General features: G+C 39.6%; 1 protein-coding gene and 1 long non-coding RNA gene across 8 annotated transcripts in view; one reads left to right on the forward strand and one right to left on the reverse strand.

Annotated features, from left to right (window-relative positions):
- OSBPL8 (oxysterol binding protein like 8) overlaps window positions 1-27,607 on the forward strand; it is a 194,263-nt gene that overhangs the window by 118,739 nt on the left and 47,917 nt on the right. For all 7 annotated transcript variants that reach the window (XM_048835708.2, XM_048835710.2, XM_048835709.2 and 4 more), the window contains 4 exons: window positions 4,527-4,597; window positions 12,613-12,693; window positions 14,615-14,716; window positions 16,287-16,490. In XM_048835708.2, the coding sequence (XP_048691665.1) occupies window positions 4,527-4,597; window positions 12,613-12,693; window positions 14,615-14,716; window positions 16,287-16,490 (458 nt within the window). The remainder of the gene's footprint in view (window positions 1-4,526; window positions 4,598-12,612; window positions 12,694-14,614; window positions 14,717-16,286; window positions 16,491-27,607) is intronic.
- Window positions 20,271-27,607, reverse strand: part of LOC125630163 (uncharacterized) — a 44,818-nt gene continuing 37,481 nt past the window's right edge. Inside the window, exons 2-3 of the long non-coding RNA XR_007354576.2 lie at window positions 24,829-24,911; window positions 20,271-20,431 (exon numbers count right to left, since the gene is read on the reverse strand). This is a non-coding gene — a long non-coding RNA (uncharacterized LOC125630163). The remainder of the gene's footprint in view (window positions 20,432-24,828; window positions 24,912-27,607) is intronic.

Consider the following 27,607-nt stretch of genomic DNA (forward strand, 5'->3'; position numbering starts at 1 on the left):
GAAACTGAAGCATGAAAGTGGAATTCAGAGAAATAAAAAAGATGACAGTGGACCAGATAGCATCCTACTTTCCTGTAATTCCTCATGCCCCAATTGATTTATGCAGTTTTCATTTGTGCCTGGTGTAGCTGATTAAATCTATGGAACACGTCAGGAAAGTGTGTGTGTGTGTGTGTGTATGTATATAAAATTAAGTTCTTAAAGCTGACATCCTTTAACAGGAAGCTGTGAATTTATAGCTTCTATCCTCTTACTTACATTCTTGTTAATTCAACTTATATGTTTTTGTAATTAGGATAGTCATTTTCTGTCCTTTCTCCATTAACTTTTCTGCTTAACATCCAGAAATGTTAAAACTTAGACTAAGGTGGGTGAGGTAATACCTTTTATTGGACCAACTTCTGTTGGTGTGAGAGACAAGCTTGTGAGCCCAGACCTGAAGAAGAGCTCTGTGTAAGCTCGAAAGCTTGTCTTTCTCATCAACTGAAGTTGGTCCAATAAAAGGTATTACCTCACCCACCCTGTCTCTCTAATATCCAGCGACCACTGTGGCTACAGCACTGTATAAAACTTAGATTAGTCTCTTATTCTGTGTGTACTATATAGAAATATGTGCTTGTCTAAACTGTTGCTTTAATTGAATGTCTTAGAAAATTTATTTTGGTTGCCTTAAATTTTCAGGGAGCTGGGTTCCTTAAATTTTAAATTATGCACCTTCACCATCCATATCAAATACCTAATTCATTTTTTTTAAGCCCAGGAGGGACCATTATCAGGAGTGGCAGAAGCTCCCTTAAAGTGTGGGGTGCTACTTGCACCAGAACTGTGGCGCCCACCCCTGTGCCACCCCTTCTCCCCCTGCATTGTTTGCCCTTATGGAATAGACCTCCCACTTCTCAAAGTGATGGCCCCGCCCCCTCCCATTCTGGCACCCCGACCATTGTGATCTAGTCTGAGCTCCTGGACAACAGACCATAGAATTTCAGCCAGTCATTTCTGTATCGAACCTAATGACTTCTGGTTGGGCTAGAGCAGATTTTCTCAGAAAGACATCCAATCTTGATTTAAAGACTTACAGTATCTGAAAATCCACCATGTTGATTGGTAGATTGTTCAAGTGATTAATCCCTCACTGTTTAAAGATGTACACCTTATTTCCAGTTTGTTTAGCTTAAACTTCCAATCATTCTATTTTGCTATGCCCTTATATTTTAGATTAAATACTGTACTACTACAATTTTCTTCCAGTATAGGGACTTACACCCTTCCATTTAACTATTGCTGTTACCTGGGCGTTGCACTCCTTGATCTAGTGGACAGGACGACTTGTAAATGAAGGGTTTTAATAGCCTTCTATGAGCCACTCAATAGGAAGATCTACAAGGAATACAGTTGTCCGTGCACAAAGAGTAATCAGAATGTGAAGTCCTTTTAAATTAGTACCCAAAAGGAATAAACTTATTTTTAATATACTGAAATGTGACATCCTCGAAGTTGATGTACAAAAATGTGAATTTATTCTTTTGGCTACCAAACCGAACAGAGAGAAATATAGCAGTTCTTGCATAACCTGGAAATTCCTACCTCTTATGAAATGATTTAGGGCAGTGGTTCTCAAGTGGTTTTTTTCACGGACCATTTGAAAATTGCTGAGGGTCTCGGCGGACCACTTAATGTTCTTTCCAAATGTTGTTTGTACCATTAGCTAACTATTGTAAAGTGCTTTCGATAGAAGCGCTATATTAAAAAACCTTAATAATAATAAATGGGTTTTTTGTTCTACAAATAAAAGCACACAACTCAAATTTTAATATCAGTAGTCTTACCTTTCTAATGTGATGAATGTGCCTTCTCTCCTATGCCGCGGCAGCTCCCAAGCTGGGGCTGGGAAGTGTGGGGGGCTCTCCCGCTCTCCCCTACTGCAGCAGCCCCCAAGCTGGGACTGGGAAGGAGGGGGGGGTCTCTCCCCGGCAGCCCCCGAGCTGGGGCTGAGGAAAGTCGCCTCTTTCTTTGGCCGCCACAGCCCTGCACATCCCAAATTCTCTCCTCACCCCACTACCCCCTCCCACCTACCCTCTTCCCCCCAAGGCCACCACCTCACCTTACATGTGCGTCTTCTCCAGAGTCCAGGCTCCTAATTAGTGGAGCCATGCCTGCACGGCTCCACTAATTAGGTGGGTGGCCCTTCATTCTTGTGTGCGGCCACCAGGCCATTCACCTTCAAGGGAACTACCCGCGGACCACCTGAATGGAGCTCACGGACCACTGGTGGGCCGCGGACCACAGTTTGAGACCAGGGTTTGAGATTTAGGGTTTCTCATCAAGTTCATTCTCATTTGAGGCTACTTTTAGTCACATGACTCCAGCAACATAAGGAAATTTCTAGAAGTGGATATTTGTGCTGGATCAGGTCATTAAATGATATCTGATATCTTCTAGGCATCATAAGTCCTGGAAGGGTGCAGATGCTGGCTCAGAGGATGGGATCTGGAAAATACTGGCTTCTGTTCAAACCAAAAAGAAAAGTTGTCCAACTTTACAGTGCTGAGGGGGGGAAATCTACCTTTAGAATGTGTGTCGGGGGAGGGGAGAAAGAGTGAGCAACCCATCTTCTTGAGGGAGGCGATCTATTTTTTCCACACAACCTCCCTACATACCAGTGTCTCCACAATTCTGAATTCTTAAGGCATTCCTTCAGCTGGCAGGAGAGGTGTAGCCGATTGGAGTAACTACTACTCATGCAATATTTCTGTCTGGGGAACTAGCTTTCTTGTGGGCCAAGACTTTATGGTATATTTGCAATCAAAATGGTGCAAGGCTTTTCATCTGTCTGGGTCTATTCTGAGGTATGCTCTTCTTTCTGAGGTGACCTTTAAATTATCTGTGGTGTACCGAGATGGCATAGTAACAAGTGTACTTTGATATACTGAAATATATGCATGAGGAATTTTTTATTCTTTCACTGGAAAAAACTCTTCCAACAAAATGGAGCATTGGTATAATTTGTACCAGCAGCTCATCACGTGCATGATATTGACTTCTTCCACCACTTTATACTTTTCACTTTGCAGCATGAAATGTTCTGTGTGTCATCAAGTTGTAGGATGATAGCTTTGACGCTGATAAAAGCCCAGTGTTATTATGTAACTTATATATACTGTATAAAATATTGTAGATACAAAGGAGTGTCAACTTCTGTTTCAATTATTTTAAAGTTAATATTGTATATATCACATACACCTTCTTGGACTCAAAATGTAAGCACATGTTAAGATGTGAAGCAATCTGTAGTTGGAGAAGAACTACAAAATGGCAGTTCCATCTATGTTGTGTGTGCACTTTCACATACATTAAACATGTCAATTTACTCCTTATGTACAGTAGTTAGAAGTATTTTAATGACCAAGGCAAGGGAATTTGTTGTTCTTTGTTTTCCTTCTTGAATTTATATCTGAGAGACCAAATAGCTAATAAATTCCAACCAAAGTATGGGCGGTGAGACAATCTCAGTATTTGGAATCTTCATTAGCAAAAATCCTGGAAGGGTGCAGGTGCTGGCCCAGAGATGGGCTTTGGAAAATACTGGTTTCTGTTCAAACCAAAAAGAAAAATTGTTCAACTTTGCAGTAGGGGAAAGCTGCTTTTAGGATTTGCATTTGTCCAACAGTTGTTTACTATAATCATTAGTACCGGTATATTATGCATTACAGGTGTTCATTTGGTAGTGAAAATTGTGAAGTTGCATATAATTTTAATTGTAACCCTTTATTCTGAAAAATTCATATTTTTCAATGAAGCTTTCCATACTTGCATATGCCTAAAAGTTAATAATTTAAAAAAAAATGGAGCAAAATCTCTGGCCAGTTTTGAGTCAAGTGGCTCATGTGTTTGTTTCTATTTAAAAAACAAACAAAAAAACCCCAAACCCTACTTCCTGACACTGGAAAAAATGTATCTGGAACTTGTAATTGCATGTTTTGTTTTTTAAAAAGCAACAAACAGTGAGGAGTGTCTATTTAGTTTGAAAAAAGTCAGTTCTGATTTAATAAATATGCCTGTTTAAAACATTGTGTACTTCACATGCACAATATAAAACTTTGTGGAGGGTAGAGGAGCACATTTTGGGCAATATTTATGGTGTATGTGTGAATAGCTCAGAATCTCAACACTAAATCTGAAATGGCAGTTGGGCAAATTGTATATAATGTGAAATTTTAAAATATGAATAAATACACAGAATAATGTATTTTCAGTGCGGAAACTAATTTTTTTAAAAACTCAGAAGTAGCTGTACAGCAAGTGATATGTTGAACCCTCAGGATGTATTTTTACTAAACAAAGTTATTTAATTACATTTTATAGGGGGCAGTATTTTTCTTTTTTTAATTTATTTGCATCATTCTGGATGGTGACCAGACAAGTGAAATTTGCTAATTTATGTTTTACTTTTCAAGAGTCAGATAAAATAAAATGTAGTGTATTCAAATGAGCTATCATATTGCAGCAATGTCATCTTCTCTTTTAAGGTTTTGATAGGGGGAAGGATGATGTGTCACAAAGTAGAGAAGATTCAGCACATTCAATGTCAAAAAGCAAGGTAAGCACAGCCACCTTTCCAAAAGCTGATTTTAAATATGCAGTTACACAGTGGAGTTGTTCTGTGCACTGGGTTTAAATGCAAGTGTATTTAGCTACTCTTAGTGTTAATCTGGTGGATTGCTGTGAAGACTTTTTAAGAGAGAAGGATTAAATATTAATAAAAGCATAGTGTCTACTTTATTAGGGTGAATTTAAACATAAACCTACAGTGCAAACTCAAGAAATTGAGTTACAGTTTATCATGTCTTCTTGTTAAAAATCTCATTAGAAGATGGTATCTCTTAACTTAAATCCACTGTACTTTTGGGCAGCACTGGTCTTGATATAGAATGTAAACTTTCAGCCTTTTGACCTGTAGGTGAGAGTGCCATTGATTGAGTGAGTAATAATATCCCCTAATGGGACGAGTTGAGGGTTGTGAAAGAATCTTTAATGGGAAAAGGTGTGTTTTCCAACAATCATTCTGTTTATATGTAGTTTGTGTTTTGAGATACAAAAGTATTTTTAATTTAATGTTGCTATTTAAGAGCATGAAGTAGTCATTCATGAGTTCAATATGAAGTCCCATTCCTGTTGAGCACTGAGGGCCTCCTATGAGGTGCAAAGTGCCATCATCTCCATGGCAGTCAACAGTCTATGGATCTTTAGTATAAGAAACTATGGTCACTGGTTTCTTTACATTCATTTTAAAACTAGAGCTGGTCATTAATTTTTTGATTAAACATCTTTCATTAGAAAATGCCAATTTGTTGAAGTTGAAACTGTTTTCTGGAAAGGGTCAGTTTTGATGAATTTTGCATTTCAAAAAAAGTTTCAAAATGATCAAAACTTCTTGTGACTTTTTCTTCGCCAAACAAACAAAAACGAAGCCCAGGCTCCAGCCTGAGTTTATAATATCAAAGCATCATCTACACATCTACTTTTAGTGTGTAAAACCCACTTCCATAAGTCTGTAGACCTGATCTGGGAGGCTCAAACCCCTTAGCTCAGATCCATTTGTACTTAGAGCCTGATGAGTTGTTCATATAAAGGTTTTCAGGAACTTGCCTTAATATTGTAAGATGTGGTATTTTTACATCAGACATTTTCTAAGAGTTTTAAGAAATTCCCAGATTCTGAACCAGGACATCTTGAATGTGGAAGATCAATGTACTACTACAGCGAACACACTATTGCCATATTTCCTTTATGTTTTTTTGCCTCACAAGTTGTCAAGGTATTTTGAGTGCAGAAGATAGGGGCCTGCAAGGATTCTAAACATTAATACTTGCCATTCCAGGCTTGTATGCTGCCACCACCCAAATGCAAAAAAAAAAACAAAAAACCAAACAACCTTGGACCCAGGAAGGAACACTTGGGAATTCCTCCCTGTGGGGTACCCTCAAGCCCTTACACACACACACACACTGAGCAGGGGGAAAAAAGGGAAATTAGCTGTAGCCACCAACCGACATATGCACAAACCTCTTAGGACACCAAAAATCCAATCCTGTTTTTAAAAAGGTAAATTTTATTTAAAAAAGGAAAGGGCGGGGAGAGGAGAAAATACATCTGGAACTTAGGCTTTTGCTAGATTTTAAAAGAGCAATTCCAAAAATTAAGCAGACAAACTAGCTTTCTTGGAGGTTCAGCTTAACGGTTACAAGCAAACAAAAGCATCAGGGGTTAGCACAGAGGAGATCCACAAGCCAAAATAAGAAATAAACCCGATAGCATCTAATTAAATATTCCCTATCCAAATTATTTTTTCTAAGTATGGAAGATACTTTTTCATACCTGTTTCAAACCTTACACAGCATTCCTGCTTATAGCATTGCTGCTCCGAGTCTCTCCAGCCCAGAGAACAACAGACCAAGGGAAAGTTTATTTCCCAATTTACAAAAGTTCTAGCCTTCCCATAGTCTCTTTTGGTCAGGTGCCCACTTTTTTTTTCTTTACCTGGGGGACTTTTTAACCCTTTACAGGTAAAGCAAGTAGAAAACAGCTATCAAGAGGGATTTTACAGCTAACTGGCTGCCTGGGTGTCCATCAAAGGGAGCTACCCCCCACCCCCTCTTTATCACACAAATACTTTAAGTTTATAGGCTATGGCTGCAGAAATCTTACATATGAAAAACCTATACTTGTAGAGACTGGTGCAATATGAGGTAATTTTTATTTGTGTTGCTTTGTGACCCCCTAACTTTGCTGTTCACATCCATGCTACAACTTCTTGATTGGGGTCTAAGTGTCTAATATGTAGGTCTGCCTTTGGTGATCCTTGTGTATTTGGTGGCACATGAAGTTTTAATGTGGAATAATGGCCTTCAGTATCTTTCTAATCAACAGTCTGTAATGTATATCTTTCTGTGTGGTTATAAAGAAGGCCACATTTTGCACAACATCTGTATGAACAAGAGTAAAGAACTACTGTTTGGTCACTGAATTGAATTGATTTGTTTTTATAGATGAGATGGTCTGACATCTTTTTTCTCAAGGCATCTCTACAAGGACAAAGTGAAAGCTGTTTAGGTACCTTAACTGAACGTTTCTATTCAATGGCAAAAAAAACCCTGTTAACACAGGGTTAAGGTTGCTTGGTAGATGTTGACTCCGTGCAGAACGTTGAGTTGAGGGAAAACTCAAACTTCTGAAAACAAGGAAATTCACAGTTAAGGTTGCCATGCAACTTTAACTCTGCCCTTTTTTGATAAATGTAGGAGCTCTTCGCCAACTTTTTTACTGTCCATTCACAGTCACCCACTAGATTCCATCTAACATTATTAAAGGGAAAACAGGTTGCCCACATTACCTTCTGTCTCTCCCTCTGGAGTTGGCAGTAGCCAAGGGAATTATTTGGATACACTGTAGGTGCAGCCAGTATGTTAACTGCATTTTCTGCTTTTCAAAAGTTTGAGATGTCCTCGACATTCTGCAAGGGTCCACATACCACCAAGCAACCTTTTAACTGCAGCAGCAGTCAAAAAAAGCTAACCGTGTTAGGAACCATTAGGAAAGAGAGAGATAATAAGACAGAAAATATCATAATGCCACTATATAATACACCCATACCTTGAATACCGCGTGCAGTTCTGCTCTCTCCATCTCAGAAATGCTTTTGAACTGGAAAAAGTACTGAGAGGGCAACAAAACTGAGTAGGGGTATGAAACAGCTTCTGCATAAGGAGAGATTAAAAAGACTGGGACTGGTCAGTTTAGAAAAGAGATGACTAAGGGAGGGATATGATAGAGGTGTATAAAATCAGGAATAGTGTGGAGAAAGTGAATAAGGAAGTGTTATTTACCCCTTCACATGATACGAGAAGCAGGGTTCACCCAATTAAATTAATAGGCAGCAGGTTTAAAAAAACATAAGGAGGTATTTCTTCACACAACACACAGTCCACCTGTTGAACTCGTTGCCAAGGGATGTTGTGACGGCCAAAAGTATAACTGGATTCGAAAAAGAATTGGATATGTTCATGGAGGATAGGTCCAGCAATGGCTGTTTTGCCAAGATAATTGCCCTGTTCTGTTCATTCCTTCTGAAGCATCTGGCACTGACCCCTGTCGGAAGACAGGATAGTGGCCTATATGGACAATTGGTCTAATGCAGTATGGCCGTTCTTGTGTTCTTAACCATCACTCTGTATTAACGTAGGTATTTGCCATTGAATAGAAACTCACAGTCCAGGCACCCAAACAGTGCCAAACTACTATAATAACAGACAGTCCCTACCTCAACAAGCTCATAGTCTAAGGCATGGTCTACATGCGACAGTTTGGTTGACGTAAGGCAGCTTACGTCAACCTAATTATGTCAGTGTACCTACTACATCCTTGTCCCGCCGATGTAAGTAGCCAACTACACCGACATAACTCCATCTCCACGAGAGGCGTAGCACTTATGTCTGATTTTCCACAAAGACTTTAATTACATTCCCCAAAATAAAATTGCCAGGACTCTCAAACTGCAGCAACCTCCAGCCACTCATTTCAAAACTTTTTGTTTTAGATGTGGGTTTTTGATTAACTTATCAAAATTAAGTTAGTTATATTAACTGAAGGGTGAGTTCACAGTCATCAGTCTCAACGAGGTCTGTGATTAATCTAATGATTAGTACCTATCAGTTTACTAGCACAAGTCACCAGAAGGAAAGAGGATTTTTTGGCAGGAAGTCTGTAACTTGGGAACCTCTTGGTCGAATGACCTCCTACTTCAGTCATTAGCGCTACCCCACTTCCTCATGAGGCAGACCAAATTTAAAAGCAATCAAAATAACCATTCGGATTTTAGAGCACTCACAAGAGTTGAGGTTTAAAGCATATAAACTGGTGGGAATGAAAACCCTCTAGCTCAGCGGTTCTCAAACTGTGGGTCAGAATCCCAAAGTGGGTCGTGACCCCATTTTAATGGGGTCTCTAGGGTTGGCGTTAGACTTGCCCTGAGGCTGAAGGCGAAGCTAAGGCCCCCCTCCCCTGCCCAGGGCTACCTGGGGCTGAAGACGGGGCTTGGGCTCAGGCTTCAGTTCCCCCTCCCAGGGTCATGTAGTAATTTTTGTTGTCAAAGGGGGTCGCAGTACAATGAAGTTTGAGAACCACTGAATAGCTGTTTTTTCTGTATTGGTACATGCACACTGCAGAAACCACACATTTTCTTAAATACTGTTCTCAGTTTGGGTCGTCAAAGATTTAGTGGGGTTCCATGCACACGACTCTTCTGACCTGCATCATAGTCATAGTTTGATCTCTAGCTCTGGGGAAGGGGTAGAAACTTTTTGGAAAATGGCTGTTTTTTCAAGGCTTATCTCTGGAATCCCTGGCTCAAATGACCCTGCCCCCATCCTGAGGTGCACAGAAATGTTCAGTTACTTCAAAGAAGTCTAAGCATATAGTTTTTAGAGGATTTAGGAAGGTCGACCTTTAAACAGAATTTGTGACACAGCCTTAACTATCATGCTGCTATTGCCTACTATATTATCTACATCACCCTGATCCAGTGGCTTTATAGCCTATTTACACTGGAAGAAAAGAGCAATTTGTGGGAGAGAATAGGACTTGAGTATTTACTCATAGATTATCCTCTGTAAGGAGGATACCCTGTATTCTTCATACAAAAACAAAAGGTTGTTTAAACTGAAAAATTCAGTGCAACCTTAACTATGGAGCTGTTATGGAATTTCCATAATCATCTTGCAGGTATTACCTTTTAAAAAAACAAAAAACCTTTTGCCTTGGTGTAGTATTCTATGGTCACTAATTCCTGTCTCCCAGTCCAACTGCTCTGAAGCTGATGGAAAAGACTTGGAATTCGGTGATGTCATAGTTGAGAAGGCTGGACCATGTCAGCCTTTGTTCAGTCTTTAAGCTCTGACTCCTATTGTTTTGCATCTGAAGCAATCCAGTCATTCAATTCTAGTCCACACTCAGGTTGTACTGGTCGGGGAAAGGGGAAAATATACTTGGTCGTTATCCAGCTCCTTTATGATGACAACAGCTGGTTGGTCCTGAAGCTTCTGAGCCCTCTTTCTCTTCAGTGGTTTTTTTTGAACTGAGATTCTTTAATTTATAATTTAACTAAATTACTGATCTTTGATTATTAATCCAATTTATTTTTTCATCTTTCCATTTTAGGTTCTTACTCTTGTTTTCCGTCCCATAACTTTAGTCTTTTTGTCCTTTCCAGTTACTATCTTATCTAGAAGTCTGTACAGCTGAAATGAGGAGATGAAAGATGTTTTCTTTCCCCCATTAACACCTCTTTTTCCACATTCAGTTTTGCAGTAACTGTTTGCCTGACTTTTGATAGGAATCAACAGCTCCCTAGACCTCAGGATAAGCTTTCAGAGATACAACTGGCTGTCCCAGCTACAAAGGCTAAGTGGTAGCCCTTTTATCTAAGCATGGACTGGACCAGCAGTGATGATGAAAGTTACTCACGACCCAGTACAAGGAAGGTACAGCATGTACCTCACTAGGAGTTGCAGTTGGCTCTTTTACAATGTTTCCTGTTTAAAATGTTTTCTCCTGTCATTTTTTATAAGTGAATTTAGTGCTTGGGAAAGGTGCTGGGTTGACATCCCTAGAGTTCAAAGTCTTCCATTTATTTACTAAACAAGTTTCCCACAGGCAGTTTCATCACAATGCCTTTCTAACGAACTTCAACTCTTGCATGGAGACCAAGGTTTCATAGTTCTAGGATTAATGTGCACTCGTGTGGGATCCCATGCACATACTTATATTTCAGATAGCATTAGATTCCTTTTAACAGTCAAACTGAAAACTTCGAAGTATTATTTCGGGTTGTGTTCCATTACGCCTTGCCTTTTGGATTCTCTTGGCTCATCTCTCCACAAATGCTTGAAACAGAGTAATTATTTCTTTCCCTTCATCCAATGCAATGAAAGTACTTGAATCCTTATGACTTAATAGACCAAGGATTCACATGTCCAGTTGTGTATTTAGAGTTTAAACCTAAATTTTATTTTGTTCTGAACAGGCTTCTAATATGAAATGAACAGTGCTCCCTTCACTCATTATCCCAAATGTAGGGAATCTCCATACTTGCACATTTTAGACTCAATCATTTCTAAACGTTTCAGAAGGAAACTTTTTGTGAATAAACTTTGTTTTGGAATTTGAGATTTGAAAATGGAAAGCTGGCTATTTGAAAGGCTAAATAGATTAAGAGGTTGCTTTCAGAAAATTGTCCTCTAATTTGTACTGGCAGCAAGGAGGCTAGTATTGGTACCCGGGCATTTTGCTACAAAAGCAACTCTTATCAATCAGGGTTGTTTCAGTGCATAAAGAAATAGATCTCTTTTAAATTTATTTTTGGGTTGGTAGGAGATAACTACTGAACAATTCCCAGTGGTGATTCACGGGATTGCAATAGTAATGACAAGTGATAAATTGTAACATCACAGCAGACTTTCCTTACAGATGGCCAGTTGCCAGTCTTTGGCTGGAGCAGTCTGTGTCCTCTTCCAGTTCCCTTTCAGCTAGTGGGCAACAGATAAAAAGAAACAATCTTTGAATCTTTAAAGACATGACCCCCCCAAAAAAAATCATGTCAGCACATTGCCCAGTCTTGAATGAGGACTCAGGTTTTATAAGCAACCTTTAATCCCACTCTCCAGTCCGGTGGCACGTGGGTACTCTGCTGAGATATCTTGATCTTCTGGAGTTTGTAGGAGAGGAGAAAACAGTGACTGAACTCTTCTTGAGCAATGATAGTCCACTGACTCATGGAACAGATTTAAGTCTAGTCTAGTCTGAAGAGGTTGCATGATTCCTTTCATGGATTAGGGGGTAAGTGCCTAAATAGCCGCTGGCACAGAAGGAGTTGTCAGGTTATGGGTGTCGAATATTGAAGAGTTGAGCTCCTCCCAATTTTAAATTCCTATGGTCCATCTTTCAGCCAAACAGAGCATTAAAAAAACAAAAAGTAAAAAACAAGAAGAAAACCGTTCAGCCATAGACAACTCGTGTCTGCCAAAGTGTGTGTGTGCAGGGGCGGGGCAGATTTTGGGCAACCGACTTCAGCAGTGTTACTGAGTATGCTCTGTCTGTGTGAACATGCTCAGTACAAGCCATATAGAAAATGGATGGGGGGAGGGAAGAGAATGTGACCCCTCATCTCCCCTCTTCTTTCTCTTCCACACCCACCCCCCCAATTCATCTCTGGTAAAACAATTCAAAACTAATCACGTTTGGAACATCCGAAGAGTTCCTTAGCCACAGATTGCACATGCAACAAATTTACTAAATGTAGTTGAGCTGCTTCTGGAGGATTCACTTGCAGGCTCCTTCAGTCTTTAAAGTAATTGACAAAAGTATAACTCTGTAAATAGTTTTTGCATGAACAAGGTTGTGAGAAATTGATTTTTATTGAAGGAAATGAAGACAGTAGAAACCTATAGAAATATCTGTGCACATCGCTGATTATTTTTTTTTGTCTGAGTGAAACATTTTCCTAATGTGTCCACGTATCTATCAACAATACTTACTTATTCTATATATTATAAATTTCAGTCTGAATCCAAGCTTTTCAATGGCTCTGATAAGGACATCTCCTCTACTTCAAGCAAGCTCACAAAAAAGGAGTCTCTTAAGGTGTGTCACTTTCCAAAATAATGTATTAACAACCTGTATTTGACCAGCCAAGCCACCTTCCAGTCAGACCTCAGAAGCTAAATAGGGCTAAGACCTCTCAGGTAGAGCCTTGCACGGGGCTATTTTTTTAAATCCAGCTCCCATCCTGTCCCGCAATACCCACTCCCTCATTTTCTTGCATTTTTTATTCCGCTCCCATTTGCAAAAACCTTAGATCCTGAAAAAGAGACAAATTCCCCCATGCTACTAAAAAAAAAATTTGATTAATATATTGTGTATATATAAATGAAATTCAGACACAATTTTTACCACTAAAAGTATAAAACAAATATTGCTTAAACCATGTAAAAACTACTTTTAACTTCTGTCATAATAAACATCAAATCTCTTTCTATCCCTTGCTTAAATTTAAGTATTAAAACCTTTATTTTAAAAAAAAGAAAAATATGCTTTACATTGCTGAAATTCTGTTTGACAAACTGATGAGAGATTTAGTGTTTTTTTTCTGCAAATTACTGCAGTCTGTTGGGGTTTTTTTATGTGCATCCAATCCTGCCCTCAACAAATTACAGTTTACCTGCTCCCACTATTATGGCAGTGGGTCCTTTGGGACCTGTGGGATCCCAATATCGCTGCTGTGCTCTACTCTAAAGAATATCTAGGGCCATTGCCTCACGATGATGCTAAGGTGACTGTGTTTCTGTTGTACAGTCTTTAGGACCCATTTTACATATGGAATAGTGCCACTTGTTGAATCACCAACACTGTCTTGTGGTACCTATGTTTTCCTTGTTGGGGTTTCCTCCATAGACTGAGAAGATCAGACCCTACAAAGTTTAAAATGACTGCTAGAGGTGTTTAGTACAGAATTTTTCAGCGTGGGGTGGAAAACAAAAAATCTTGGGGGGGAAAAAAGTCTGGTTTGATTTGAACCCAAAACAGTTTTTTTCCTAACTTTTCATCAAATTGAAATCTCAGATTTGTTTTGAATCAACCAAAACATTGTCAACTTGAAAATAATTTTTTTCTGTACTCTGTTTTGAGTTTTTGTTTCAATTTGGTTGTGTGGGTGTGTCACCCCTTTTTTTAATAAATTTGGCCAAATTTTGAAATTGAACTGTCCATTTTGAAATGAAAAGCCAAAACAAAATGGTCCAAGATGAAACATTTCAAAATGGTCAGAAAAGAAACATTTCAACTCTTGAACTTTTTTTTTCAACTGAAACTATTTGCCAAATTTCAAATAGTTTTGGGTCCTAAAAAATGCAATGATGAAAAAGCAATTTATTGAAGAAACTTTACCCAACTCTTGAGGTGTTATAGTCACAGACCTTAAAGTGATCGGCCACCATGAGAGGAAAATGGCATCACTGAATTTCTACTGCAATAAATAAATAAATAACAAGTAAATACTTTCATATCTGTCTTTCATTATTTTTCAATTCAATGGACATTTAACCATGCATACCTCTCCTAAACCCAGAATCTGCACAATTGTGCTAGTGTATGAGAACTTGAAATTGACTACTAATTGATTACAAATAAAAGTGAAACTGTGACTGGTCTACTTGCCTTCCTGATAAGGAGCAATGAAATAAACAATAACATTGTTAAAAATAAGTGATTTCAGTTATTTTAAAAAATTAAATTTTAAGATGATATTTGTAACATATTTTTTAATTTAATATTAGAAGTGACTTGTCTTGAAACTGAGCACGGAAAAGTCTTGTGTGTTCAAGACAAACATTCTTCCCCATTTTAAAGCTGTTTCTTTGACTATATTATTACAGGTTGAGCTTTACACCTTACAATTTTCCTGAGTTTTTGTTAATTGCAATGGGTTTTTGTTTTTATTGCTCTGACTTGCTTTTTCCCTGTGATTTAAAATAGTTTTACCATCTTGTATATTTGTTATTTACAGGTTCAAAAGAAAAATTACAGAGAAGAGAAGAAGAGAGCTACGAAAGAATTGCTTAGCACAATCACAGACCCATCAGTTATTGTTATGGCTGACTGGCTGAAGGTCAGAGCTTGAGTGTGAAATCTGAGTTGAAGTTTTAGTAATTAATGATTAATGTTTAATGCTGATTAATGTTTTTCAACTAGCAGAGCATCTATTAATTGCAACCCAGAGACTCCATGCTTGAGTCCTAGGGGATAACTGAGGAAACTGGCTGTTACTTACTGCAGTCACCATAGTGATATTGACCTAATATGTACAGCAACTAATTTAAAAAACTAGTTGGGGTTATGGGTTTTTTGTACTTGTGATTTTATACTTGATCATAGAGAATTCCTTAATTTGTTAGAAGTCACAAAAGGAAGGTCAGTCATCTTAGGTATTTTAACACAGGTTTCTTCTTGCATATCTCTTCCTCTTTTTTCTCTTTCCTCCCATATGAAATAGCTATAATCCTAGAATCTTATTTCCATAGAAGGGATGAGATGTTCATCTGTCCCAGACAGTGGGCAGTACCACCAGCAACAGAGGATTGCAAAAGCAGTGTGGGTACTTTTACAGAGATTAAACTAAATGGCTTATCCATAAGAGGTAATATTTATCCTGCTCATGGAAAAGCCTTACTAAATAGAAGGATTAAATCAATACTATGGAGGTCAACAAATTAGTGTTTGTTCAGCCTGATAAGGAGGAATAAATTCTAGAGTGACCAGAACTTAATCACAAACATCCATACCCCAGACATTCAAATCCAAGAAACCTAAGAACTCGTGGTGGTGCACAAGAGGAGGTGCTCTCTGATAGCCAGCGATCCCACCCAAATCTGGAATTTTTATATATCTATAGATTGGTTGTTAACACCTTGATTTCCATTTCAAAATCAAGTATCAAGTATTAAGAACTCTGAGAACTGTTATGACCTACCATCGCTTACGGTATATCTACACAACAAAGAAAAACCTATTGCTGGCCAGCGCCAGCCGACTTGGGCAGGGGCTGCAGGGCAATTTCGTTGCTGTGTAGATTTCTGGATTCAGGCTAGAGCCCAGGCTCTAGGACCCTCTGAGGTGGAAGAGTCCCAGAGCTCGGGCTCCATCCTGAGCCCAGAAGTCTACACAGCAACGAAACAGCCCTGCAGCCCGAGCCTGAGCCGGTTGGCATGGGCCAGCAATGGGTTTTTCTTGGCTGGGTAGATGCACCCTAAGGAGGCAATTGCATTCTGCACCAATTGTATCTTCTGAGTTGCATTCATAGTAATTCTACCCATGTGTCATGAATAATATTGCTAATAGTAAAATACGCTTCGGCTGTGGACACTCCTGGGGAATCCAGAAGGAATCAGGGATCCAGAAGTATTTCCAGATTTTGAACCAATGTGTACATCACTTGCATAACAAGGGTAATATTCACCGGCCCTAGAAGGAGGAATCTGCATCTTAACATATTTCTGCCACAAGGAAGTACAGAACACTGTTGTAGAATCAACAGACTTACTTTATTTTGGGTAAAACTATCAATTGACTTAGATTCAATTTTCCTGTCAGCAGGAGGGGGATGACTTTGATATTTATTTGTGACTTCGATATTTATTTTTAATTGTGATGAACTAAACCCAATTGTTAATATTTTGTAGATTCGTGGTACATTGAAAAGCTGGACCAAACTGTGGTGTGTGCTGAAACCAGGAGTATTGCTCATTTACAAAACCCCCCAAAATGGCCAGTGGGTGGGAACAGTGCTCCTGAATGCTTGTGAACTCATTGAGCGGCCTTCCAAAAAAGATGGCTTTTGTTTCAAACTTTTCCATCCCTTGGAGCAGTCCATCTGGGCTGTTAAGGTTAGTGAACATCCATTCTTGAAGACATTGCAGAATGTGTCTGTGTTCTCAGCATTGAGTAGAAGCAGCCTTACACATAAGAGGCACTACGCTTTTCTATATAGTCAGCAGTGTTTTGTCTTCTAGCTATTCTTAACTTAATTCTGTGTTAATACAGTGTCTACTGCTGTACTTTTCATCCAAAAAAGTAACGATGTGACCTCTGTAATTTATACTGTGTAGATCACATGTTGGTTACATGAACAGATTAATCTTTTAGGAAGTCCTTAGCAATAAATAGGATGCTATAATCTTTGCTGAAGAGCATACAGTGTGTTTCATGTAATGTGTCTTGCTGAAAAGTCTTTCATTCAATATTTGTAAATAGCTATTTCATTTCTTTAGATTTGATGCTTGAGTAAATTAATAACTTCATACAAAAGCACTTGTTTTAATTGCTTTTGTGCACAGCAATAATGATGGTGACCTTGTAGGCATTTGAAGCTTATACATGATTCTGTATCTTGAAACGTGGTGGTGGTGGTTATTTGAACAGTAGAATTCCATTTATCCGACCCTCCCTTAACAAGCTCTCCACGTTTACCAAACAGCTTGGACTGGAGGACCAGAAGCGGGAAATCTCTCCTGTGACCACTAGATGGCAGTGCATCGTCACATTTTCCCATTCTCTGGTTTATCCAAAGTTTTGATGGTCTGATCTGGCCCTCATCAGCTGTATTACCTTACCTCCTAACAGCCCTAATAATGGATGAGGAATTTATTATACTCTCTGCATTCTACATCTGATACAAGATGCTAAGTACCTGTATAGCTGTTCCATGTCCTATCTCATCAGTGATGGACAATGGTAACTTCCTTCTTCATTAAGATCAGGCAATTAAAGTAATAATCACCTGACATTTATTCAGAGGAATTATTGTCTGTTTGGAATCTTATGTCTTCTTAGTATGAAATACTCAAAATATTAGGGTTTTTTTTAATTGGTTGTAGATTTACTATAGTCTAAAACCACTTCAGAAGAGTTTTTTACCCTACTGATTTTTCATTGTCAGTTTGCTGTGTACTCATTTCCTCCATTCCTTTCCTAGCGATGTGTATTTTGTGGTTAATGTGACTTAAAAGTTCAATACTTTATGAACCTAATTCATGAAGGTTGTTAACAGCTGTTTGACTAGGGTGACCTAGCTCTGCAGAAGATGACAAATCAGTCTTAGGCTGAGATCTGTATAAATCAAGGCTATATTTCCTAATTGCTTGAACGTTATTAAAGGTAGGTCAAATTTTAAACCAGAATAAGTCAATATTGTCCATTTTAAATGTACTGAGGGCTATTGTGGCATTTGTTTATTCTGGTGTGGCTATGTATAGTAGAGAATTATTAGTTTTAGTTAGAAGTCCTTGTTAAAACGATGTCTTCTTCCCTGTCCTGTCCCCCAGTCAGTAACAGCAATCCGCTAGTGAAACTGTAGATCCTGTGGGAGGCAAACTTTCATAAGGATAGCCGCAGGTAACTTTACTCTCCAATAAGCTTTCACCATTAGGCTCACAAGAGAAAAAGCTTGTTTTTCAACAAAGAACAAGAACATAAGAATGTCTGTACTGGGTCAGACCAAAGGTCTATCTAGCCCAATATCTGTCTTCCGACAGTGGCCAGTGCCAGGTGCTTCAGAGGGAATGAACAGAACAGGAAATCATCAAGTGATCTATCTCCTATTGCCCATTGCCACCTTCTGGCAAACAGAGGCTAGGGACCCCATCTCAGCCCATCCTGGCTAATAGCTATTGATGGACTTATCCTGAATTTATCTAGGGTTTTTTGAACCCTGTTGTAGTCTTGGCCTTCACAACATCCTCTGGCAAAGAGTTCCACAGGTTGACTGTGCATTGTGTGAAGAAATACTTCCTTTTGTTTGTTTTAAACCTGCTGCGTCTTAATTTCATTTGGTGACCCCTAGTTCTTGTGTTATAAGGAGTAAATAACACTTCACACCAGTCATGATTTTGTAGACCTCTTTCATATCCCCCCTTAGTCGTCTCTTTTCCAAGCTGAAAAATCCCAGTTTTATTAATCTCTCCGCATTTGGCAGCCATTCCATACCCCCTAATAATTTTTGTTGCCCTTTTCTGAATCTTTTCCAATTCCAATACATCTTTTTTGAGATGGGGCGACCATATCTGCACACAGTATTCAACATGTTGGCATACCATGGATTTGTATAGAGGCAATATAATATTTTCTGTCCTATCTATCCCTTTTTGAATGATTCCCAACATTCTGTTAGCTTTTTTGACTGCTGCTGCACACTGAGTGGATGTTTTCAGAGAACTATCCACAATGACTCCAAGATCTCTTTCATGAGTGGTAACAACTAATTTAGACCCTGTCATTTTATATATATAGTTGAGATTATTTTTTCCACTGTGCATTTACTTTGTATTTATCAACATTGAATTTCATCTGCTATTTTGTTGCCCAGTCACTCAGTTCTGTGTAGCTCTTCGCAGTCTGCTTTGGATTTAACTATCTTGAGTAGTTTTGTATCATCTGCAAATTTTGCAACCTCATTGTTTACCCCTTTTCCCCCAGATCATTTATGAATATGTTGAACAGTACTGGCCCCAGTACACACTCCTGGGGGACACAACTATTTACCATTCTCCATTCTGAAAACTGATCATTTATGCCTACCCTCTGTTTCCTGTCTTTTAACCAGTTACTGATCCAGGAGAGGACCTTCCCTCTTATCCCATGACAGCTTACTTTGCTTAAGAGTCTTTGGAGAGGGACCTTGTCAAGACTTGTTCACACCCAATCTGAAGAGACACCACCACTCAGAACTATGTACACAAGATGTATAAAGGTACTGCAGAAGTCAGCTTTTCCCTAAGCGCACTTATCATAGTGTCTGGTTCCTCCGTCTGGCTGACTGTGCATGACTTTCTGTAGTAGTCTGGGGCCAGTCGCTTATCATGCTCCCTTGATGTTATGCTCTTCCAGTCTACAGTGTATAACCAGTAGTACCCACTCTGCTGTGTTTAAACCACTTGAAGAAGATGACAGTGATTTTTAGAAGCTATCATATGGAACAGCCAGTGTTAAAGAAACAATGTACACAGGCTAGTGCTGGTCCCAACCATAGCCAGGAATTTCTCAACTCTTATTACAGAGATTAAAAGCAAGAACTGTCCCCCAAGGGAAAGTCCTCAGAATTGAGACAAAAGGTATTGGTGGGTCTATGAAGAGTATATTTGGAAAGAAGGACATTTTAAGATAGGGGGTTAAGTCAGACTGTGAAAGAAACCATACAGTTTTTTATGTAGGAGGAGCTGTCAATCCTCCAAGTATAGATCACCACAGATCCAAGATGAATTAATAGGCAGCAGGTTTAAAACAAATAAAAGGAAGTATTTCTTCACACGACGCACAGTCAACCTGAGGAACTCCTTGCCAGAGGATGTTGTGAAGGCCAAGACCATAACAGGTTCAAAAAAGAACTAGATAAATTCATGGAGAATAGGTCCATCAATGGCTATTAGCCAGGATGGGCAGGAATGGTGTCCCTAGCCTCTGTTTGCCAGAAGCTGGGAATGAGCGACAGGGGACGGATCACTTGATGATTACCTGTTGTGTTCATTCGCTCTGGGGCACCTGGCATTGGCCACTGTCGGAAGACAGGATACTGGGCTAGATGGATCTTGGTCTGATCCAGCAGGGCCGTTCTTATGTTCTTACATTCCACTCTGGTTTACACATGTGCATCAGGCACCCAGAGCCGGAGAATTTGTAAGTAATGTCCATTGGGTCACACATGCACCCTGGCTAACCTCGTGCCTCTGTCTGAGGGGATATAGGATGGGGCAGACGAATGGTCTCTCCTGTTACTTCTCACCACCTCATGATCTGCGTCAGAACCTCCAGTGTCTGTAGCTTCAGCATCGTCCTAAAAAATAAGAATTAGATTTAGCTTTGTAAATAATTTTAACAATTTTTACAGTTTATGATAGAATTTGCATCCCTACCTCCTCTAAAACCCTCTTCAAAAGCGCCTCAGGGACCACTGTCACGAGAATATTCTCAAACAAGAGATGGACTCCCTTTTGGGGCAGGAAGTGATAGAACACCTGCCTCCTCAATACCAAGGGAACAGGTTTTACTCGACTTACTTCCTGGTACCCAAAAAAAGGGTGGTTGGAGACCAATCCTCGACCACTGCCATTTCAATCACATCGTTTGCAAACTCAGATTTCACATGGTCATGTTGGCATCTGTAATCCCATGTTTAGAAAAGGACATGTGGTTTACAGTTCTTGAAGTGAAAGATACCTACTCTTCCATAGACATTCATCCCACTCATAGATACTTCCTCAGATTCATGGTGGTCTGACAATTTTCAGTACAGAGTGCTGCCTTTTAGCATAACAGTTGCCCCCAGAGTCTTTACCAAGGTGTTCTTGAGAGTAGCAGCTTATGTCAGAGATTGTGGTCTCATTATCTTCCCCTACCTCGAGGACTGGCTCCTTGTTGCCAAGTCACTCCAGGAAGCCTATGAGTTAACTTCTAGGATGCTGCACTTCCTCTCCTCACTGGGAGTCCTTATAAACGGCAAGAAATCTGTTCTCGCCCCCACACAATCTTTGGACTTCATCGTGGCCGCCTTGAATTTTATCATTGCAAGAGCATATTTGCCCCAGGAAAGGTTCCAGATCGTGAACAATATATCATAGCTCAGATCAGATACCCCTCATCAGGTATATGTGGGCATCCTCGTATACCTTCCTCTCTGGACGGGACCATTATTACAGATGCATACCTATTTGGTTGGAGAGCTCACATGAACAGCTGCATAGCACAAGGTACTTGGACGTCTTGATAATCCAGGATGCACGTCAATATCCTGAAGTTGCGAACAGTCTGGAAAGCATGCGAAGCCATTCTTCCATTCAGCCGTGCTCATCTTGTCCTTATAATGTTATGACTATTTTCTACATCAACAAGCAGAGGGGAGCAAGATCCATCTCCCTGTGTGCAGAAGCGGTCAGTCTTTTGGAACTGGTGTGTCAGCAATAGAATCACCCTATCAGCAGCCTACCTGCAGCAGACATTTTGTAGTCCACCATGATTGGGAACTCCATAACTTGGTATTGCACAATATTTTCGCTCTATGGGGAACCCCAACTAGGGATCTGTTTGCTTCTCAAATGAACAAGAAATGCATTACATATTGCTCCAGAAGAGCCCTGGGTCACGACTATGACATTACATCTCATATTCATCCTAGAAATAATATTATGATATAATTGTGATGCATTTTATACAAGATGGGTCATATAAGGTGTCATTGGAAAAGTTATGATTATCCTATTTGTACGCATGTATCATTTTTGTAGCTGAAGTTATGAATATTGACTATGTATCTGTATTTCAAATGTAGTTACACCTGGGCGATGCCCACTAGGCAAGATGCTTTCAGTCTAGATAGCTGGTTGGGAAGGGCTTATTCCGGGTAATGAATCATTAGGGAAAACAATAGGCCTTAGGAGAAACTTATCTCCCACCTGGTGAGCCTTCCTGAGAAGGCTCCAGACAGCCTGTAAATAATGACAGGTTTCAGAGTAACAGCCATGTTAGTCTGTATTTGCAAAAAGAAAAGGAGTACTTGTGGCACCTTAGAGACTAACCAATTTATTTGAGCATAAGCTTTCGTGAGCTACAGCTCACTTATGCATCCGATGAAGTGAGCTGTAGCTCACGAAAGCTTATGCTCAAATAAATTCGGGTAGTCTCTGAGGTGCCACAAGTACTCCTTTTCTTTTTCCTGTAAATAATGGCTGCTATGACTCTACAAGGGCATATGACCAGGCCACATGACTCTGGACTCTATTTTGGAGTGTCTGTATTTTTCAACACACTTGTCTGGGAACTGGTTTTGGGACAAAGGGTTCCCGCCATGCACTAAAGCTATATAAGGCATGGAGTGACATCATCGGTTGTTCTTCACTCCCTACGCAAGAGGACTCCTGGAAACAGCTGAGGAACTGGAGGAAGTGCTGGACCAAGGCTAAAGGGATTTCTAGCCTGTGTATGTAAAACCTGGGGATTCCAAGCTGTAAATCAAGTGTAGCTTGTACCTTGAGAATCTGCCAGCCTGCTTGTATCATCAGTCAGGGTGAGAGATTAATTCAAATACTATTTTTCTAGTGTGTTAAACCTAGTTTGTGTTTTTGTTTATTTACTAGGTAATCTGCTTTGATCTGTTTGCTATCCTTTATAATCACTTAAAATCTATCTTTTGTAGTTAATAAACTTGTTTTATGTTTTAATTTAAACCCAGTGTGCCTTTAAGTGAAGTGCCTGGGGAAAAAGCTCAGCTTGGTTTAACATAGGCTTGTTGCATTTCCTCTCCACATTGAGTGGGAGGCGACCTGGATAATAAATTCATACTGGTCAGGGTTTTGACCAGGGCAGGATGCTACAGCTCTGGGGTCCTAGGATGGAAAACTGGTGGTTGTTTTGGCTGTAGCCTCTCTATTGATGGTTTATGCAGTGGCTGGTCAGAGTGCCTGCGTGTAATTGCAGCTGGGTGTGTCCCTACCTGTATGAATGCTGGAGAAAGTGTAGGACCAGGAGCAGGTCTGCAGCTTGTCCCAGCAGCACAGTGTGAAAGGGAGCCCAGGCTGTTGGGTCAGAGGGCTCAGTGGTACCCCAGTTCCAGGTGGCACCCCGGGGGGAACTCCTCACATCTACTCCCAGGGTGATGCTCTGCTTCTTCCTTGGTCAGACCAGTTCAATTATGCCTTTACTCTTCTATTGCTTCTACCATGAATTTTATACAAAGTCTGGCAGGGCAGGGGTCATCCTGATCGCCCCTTACTGGCCCAGACAGTTCTGGTTTCCCAACCTCCTGTACATGTCATCCCTGCTACTAATCCTCCTCCCAATGTTTCCTGAGCTCCTGACCCAATGGAACAGCAAGATCAAGCACCCTGATCTGCATTCGTTCCATCTCAGGGCTTGATATTTGGATGGGTATCATCGTTAGAATGTTCAGTTGGGAGTAAATCTAACCCAGCCTTGTGAGACAGTCATCTAATATTAGGAAGAATTCTATTAGAAGATGTTACTCCTGGGAGGCTTTTGCTCCAAAAAACTAAAAATTCTGCATATTATATTTGTCAAAATAATGCAATATAATCTCACCAGTTTCAATTGTTTTAATAATTTATTTAAACTACAATACAGAAAAAAAGTCACAATAACTTTTCAGCATTTCCTAAACACATGAAAGAAAAGTTACGAACACTTGGTAATTAATACCCTGCATTCCAGTTATAATCCTGAATTTTCATTGAAATTACGTTACAGAACACCAAACAGAAGGAGGGAAAAAGAAAAGTAGAATGTCATTTTAAATTGCTCAGACTTTTTCACATGTGAAAGTCGTACAGTTTTGCTAATCATTGTCCTGGACCTAGCTGGGTACTTTGGGAAGTGCTTGGTTCTGATTGTCCTGATATTTTATTGACTGCTTGATAAATGTTTTATTTGCCCTCAAAGTCTTGTCTTTTCTTTTTTTTAATGGGTAAGTAAAATAAATCCTGAGCTGTAATCTAACTCCATTGTGCCACTTTGGCACAGGAAAAAAGTGAGAAAGCACATAGATCTTCCTAGCTGATTCCCTTACTGTCATTTATAAGACTTTACATCTCTCTGGCAATGTAGGGGCCTTAAAACTTGTACAGGTTTTATGCTCCTGGGGGAATTGACTGAGAATGGGAAAAATTAACGAACAATAGGAGTAAGATGTTAATAGCGAAATGAAGGTGCTTTTCTTCTTGAACACAACAAAGGACCATTCTTCTAGAAACTGCCAATAATCCTCTCATCTTGGACTATAGCCTCTCTCTGAAGATATCAGGCCCGTCCATCGGCTCCTTGTGAGTCCATTTGGTGGCAATCAGTGCATATCATCCACCTCCTCAGGACTACTTGGTCTTCGCACATCCACTCACCACTAGATTCTGCAAAGGCTTAATCAACAGAACCTTCCCGCCTATTCAGAAGCTCACTCACCAATGGGACCTGAACCTGGTTTCTCTCAGTACCCATAAGGCTTCCCTTTGAACCTTTAGCTTCTTGCTCTGTCTCTCTCCTTTCCATGAAGGTTGCTTTCTTCGTAGGCATCACCTCAGGTAGAAGGGTTGGCAAGCTTGGACTGATGATGGCAGATCCTTCTTACACTGTATTCCATAAGGATAAGTTTTCTTTGCATCTAGCTACACCCCAAATTCACCACCAAAGAAGTTTCAGAATTTCACCTTAGCCAATTGATTCACTTACCTGTGTCTTCCTCTGTGGAAGCATGTGGTTTTGGGAAGAAAAGACTCCGATTCCTTGATGTTCAGCAAGCCTTGGGCTTGTAACTGCAAAAAACAAAACCAATCAGGAAATCCCCAAGACTTTTTATCACCATAGCAGAAGGAATCAGGGGACACGCCATCTCCTCCTAGAGAATCTCCAAATGGATATCTAGCTGCATTCTATTTTATCAGCTATCAAACCTTCTCCCCCCTTCACACCAAGGAGGTGAGAGCTCATTCCAAAAGAGCACAAGCAATAACTATGGCATCATTTCAGAAGGTGCCTTTCCTTGATATCTGTAAAGTGGCCAGATGAGGCTCTGTTTATGCATTTGCAAGACATTATGCCCAGGTGCAGGACTCCTCTGCTGATACATTCTTTGGGACTGGGGTCCTCCACTCAGTTCTACTGTCTACATCCTCACACCTTCCTCCTACTTCAGTAGTGCTTGTCAGTCACCCACGGCGGAATATAATAGGAACCGTCACTAGAAGAGGAGGTTATTAACCTGTAATGGAGGTTCTTCGAGACGTGTGGTCCTCATCTGTATTTCATTACCCTCCCTCTTTCTTCTCTGTTTTGGATCTTCTCTGATTTGCGGGAGAGAGAGAACTGGAGAGATGGTTGGTCTGCCCCACCCTTTATGTCCTTGGATGGGGGCTCGAAGTGAGCCAGGACACATGCTTGGACCAAGTGACCTATTTTCAAATTCTCCAGCTCCAGGCACAGAGTACACATGCATAACTCACAGTGGAATACAGATAGGGACTACACATCTCTAAGAACCTCCATTACAGGTCACTAACTTCCTCTTTACTTGCTTTTGTTCAAAACTTCTTGCTTTTACATTCCCTCTTCTAACTTACCAGTTTCTCATTAGATTCACTGGGGGAAGTCCACCCCCAAGACCCAAACAGATTTTCTTATCAATTAGGCTGATTGACAGTAGGTTTAACGTATCGTCCAACTGTGGCTACAAACCTAATGCAAACCCTTTTACCTATCAGTTGTCTTAAAATTCCTCTAACTTAACTGTTTTTAGAGTGGGCTCTTGAGTGGTATTTTCAATCTTTTATATTCTCTAAGCACACTTGAGAGAAATAGAAATATCTGTAGCAATGGCACTGTTTCTAAAGAAATGTTTTAAACATCTGGAATTTTTAGTTTATTTAGGTCTGTCAAGTGATTAAAAAATTAATTGTGATTAATCGCACTGTTAATAATATAATACCTTTTTAAAATAGTTTTGGATATTTTCTACATTTTCAATATATTGATTTCAATTACAAAACAGAATACGAAGTATACAGTGCTCACTTTATTTTTCATTACAAATATTTGCACTGTAAAAAAACAAAACAAAATTTTTTTTCAATTCATCTCATAAAAGTACTGCAGTGCAATCTCTTTATCATGGAAGTTGAACTTACAAATGTAGAATTATGTACAAAAAAACCTGCATTCAAAAATAAAACAATATAAAACTTTAGAGCCTGCAAATCCACTCAGTCCTACTTCTTGTTCAGCCAATCGTTCAGACAAACAAGTTTGTTTACATTTGCAGGAGATAATGTTGCCTGCTTCTTGTTTACAATGTCACCTGAAAGTGAGAACAGGTGTTCGGATGGCACTGTTGTAGCTGGCATTGCAAGATATTTATGTGCCAGATGCACTAAATATTAATATGTCCCTTCATGCTTCAACCATGCATCCATGCTGATAACGGGTTCTGCTTGATAACCATCCAAACTAGTGCAGACATATGCTTGTTCATTTTCATCATCTGAGTCAGATGCCGCCAGAAGAAAGGTTAATTTTCTCTTTTGGTGGTTCAGGTTCTGTAGTTTCCGCATCTGAGTGTTGCTCTTTGAAGACTTCTGAAAGCATGCTCTACACCTCGTCCCTTTCAGATTTTGGAAGGCACTTCAGATTCTTAAACCTTGGGTCAAGTGATGTAGGTATCTTTAGAAATCTCACATTGGTACCTTCTTTGTGTTTTGTTAAATCTGCAGTGAAAGTGTTCTTAAAACTAACAACATGTGCTGGGTCATTATCCGAGAATGCTATAACATGAAATATATGGCAGAATGCAGGTAAAACAGAGTAGGAGACTTCTCCCCCAAGGAGTTCAGTCAAAATTTAATTAATGCATTTTTTTAACGAGCATCATCAGCATGGAAGAATGTCCTCTGGAATTGTGGCCCAAGCATGAAGGGGCATACAAATGTTAAGCATAACTGTCATGTAAATACCTTGAAATGCTGGCTACAAAGTGCCATGTGAGCGCCTGTTCTCACTTTCAGGTGACATGTAAATAGGAAGCTGCCAGCATTATCTCCCGTAAATGCAAACAAACTTGTTTGTCTTAGCAATTGGCTGAACAAGAAGTAAACGTAAGAAGTAAGTAGAAGTAGAAGTAAGTGGACATGTAGGCTCTAAAGTTTTACATTGTTTTGTTTTTGAGTGTAGTTATGTAACAAAAAAGAATCTACATTTGTAAGTTGCACTTACACGATAAAGAACCGTATGGGGTGAATTGAAAAATACTCTTTCTTTCATTGGCAATTTTTACAGCGCGAATATTTGCAATAAAAAATAATACAAAGTGAGCACTGTCAACTTTGTATACTGTGGTGTAATTGAAATCAATATATTTAAAAATGTAGAAAAACATCCAAAAATATTATACATTTCAATTGGTATTCTATTGTTTAACAGTGCGATTAATCGTGATTAATTTTTGTAATCGTGATCGGGT

The sequence above is a fragment of the Caretta caretta genome, chromosome 1 (genome assembly GCF_965140235.1).
Source record: "Caretta caretta isolate rCarCar2 chromosome 1, rCarCar1.hap1, whole genome shotgun sequence".
Taxonomy (NCBI): Eukaryota; Metazoa; Chordata; order Testudines; family Cheloniidae; genus Caretta; species Caretta caretta.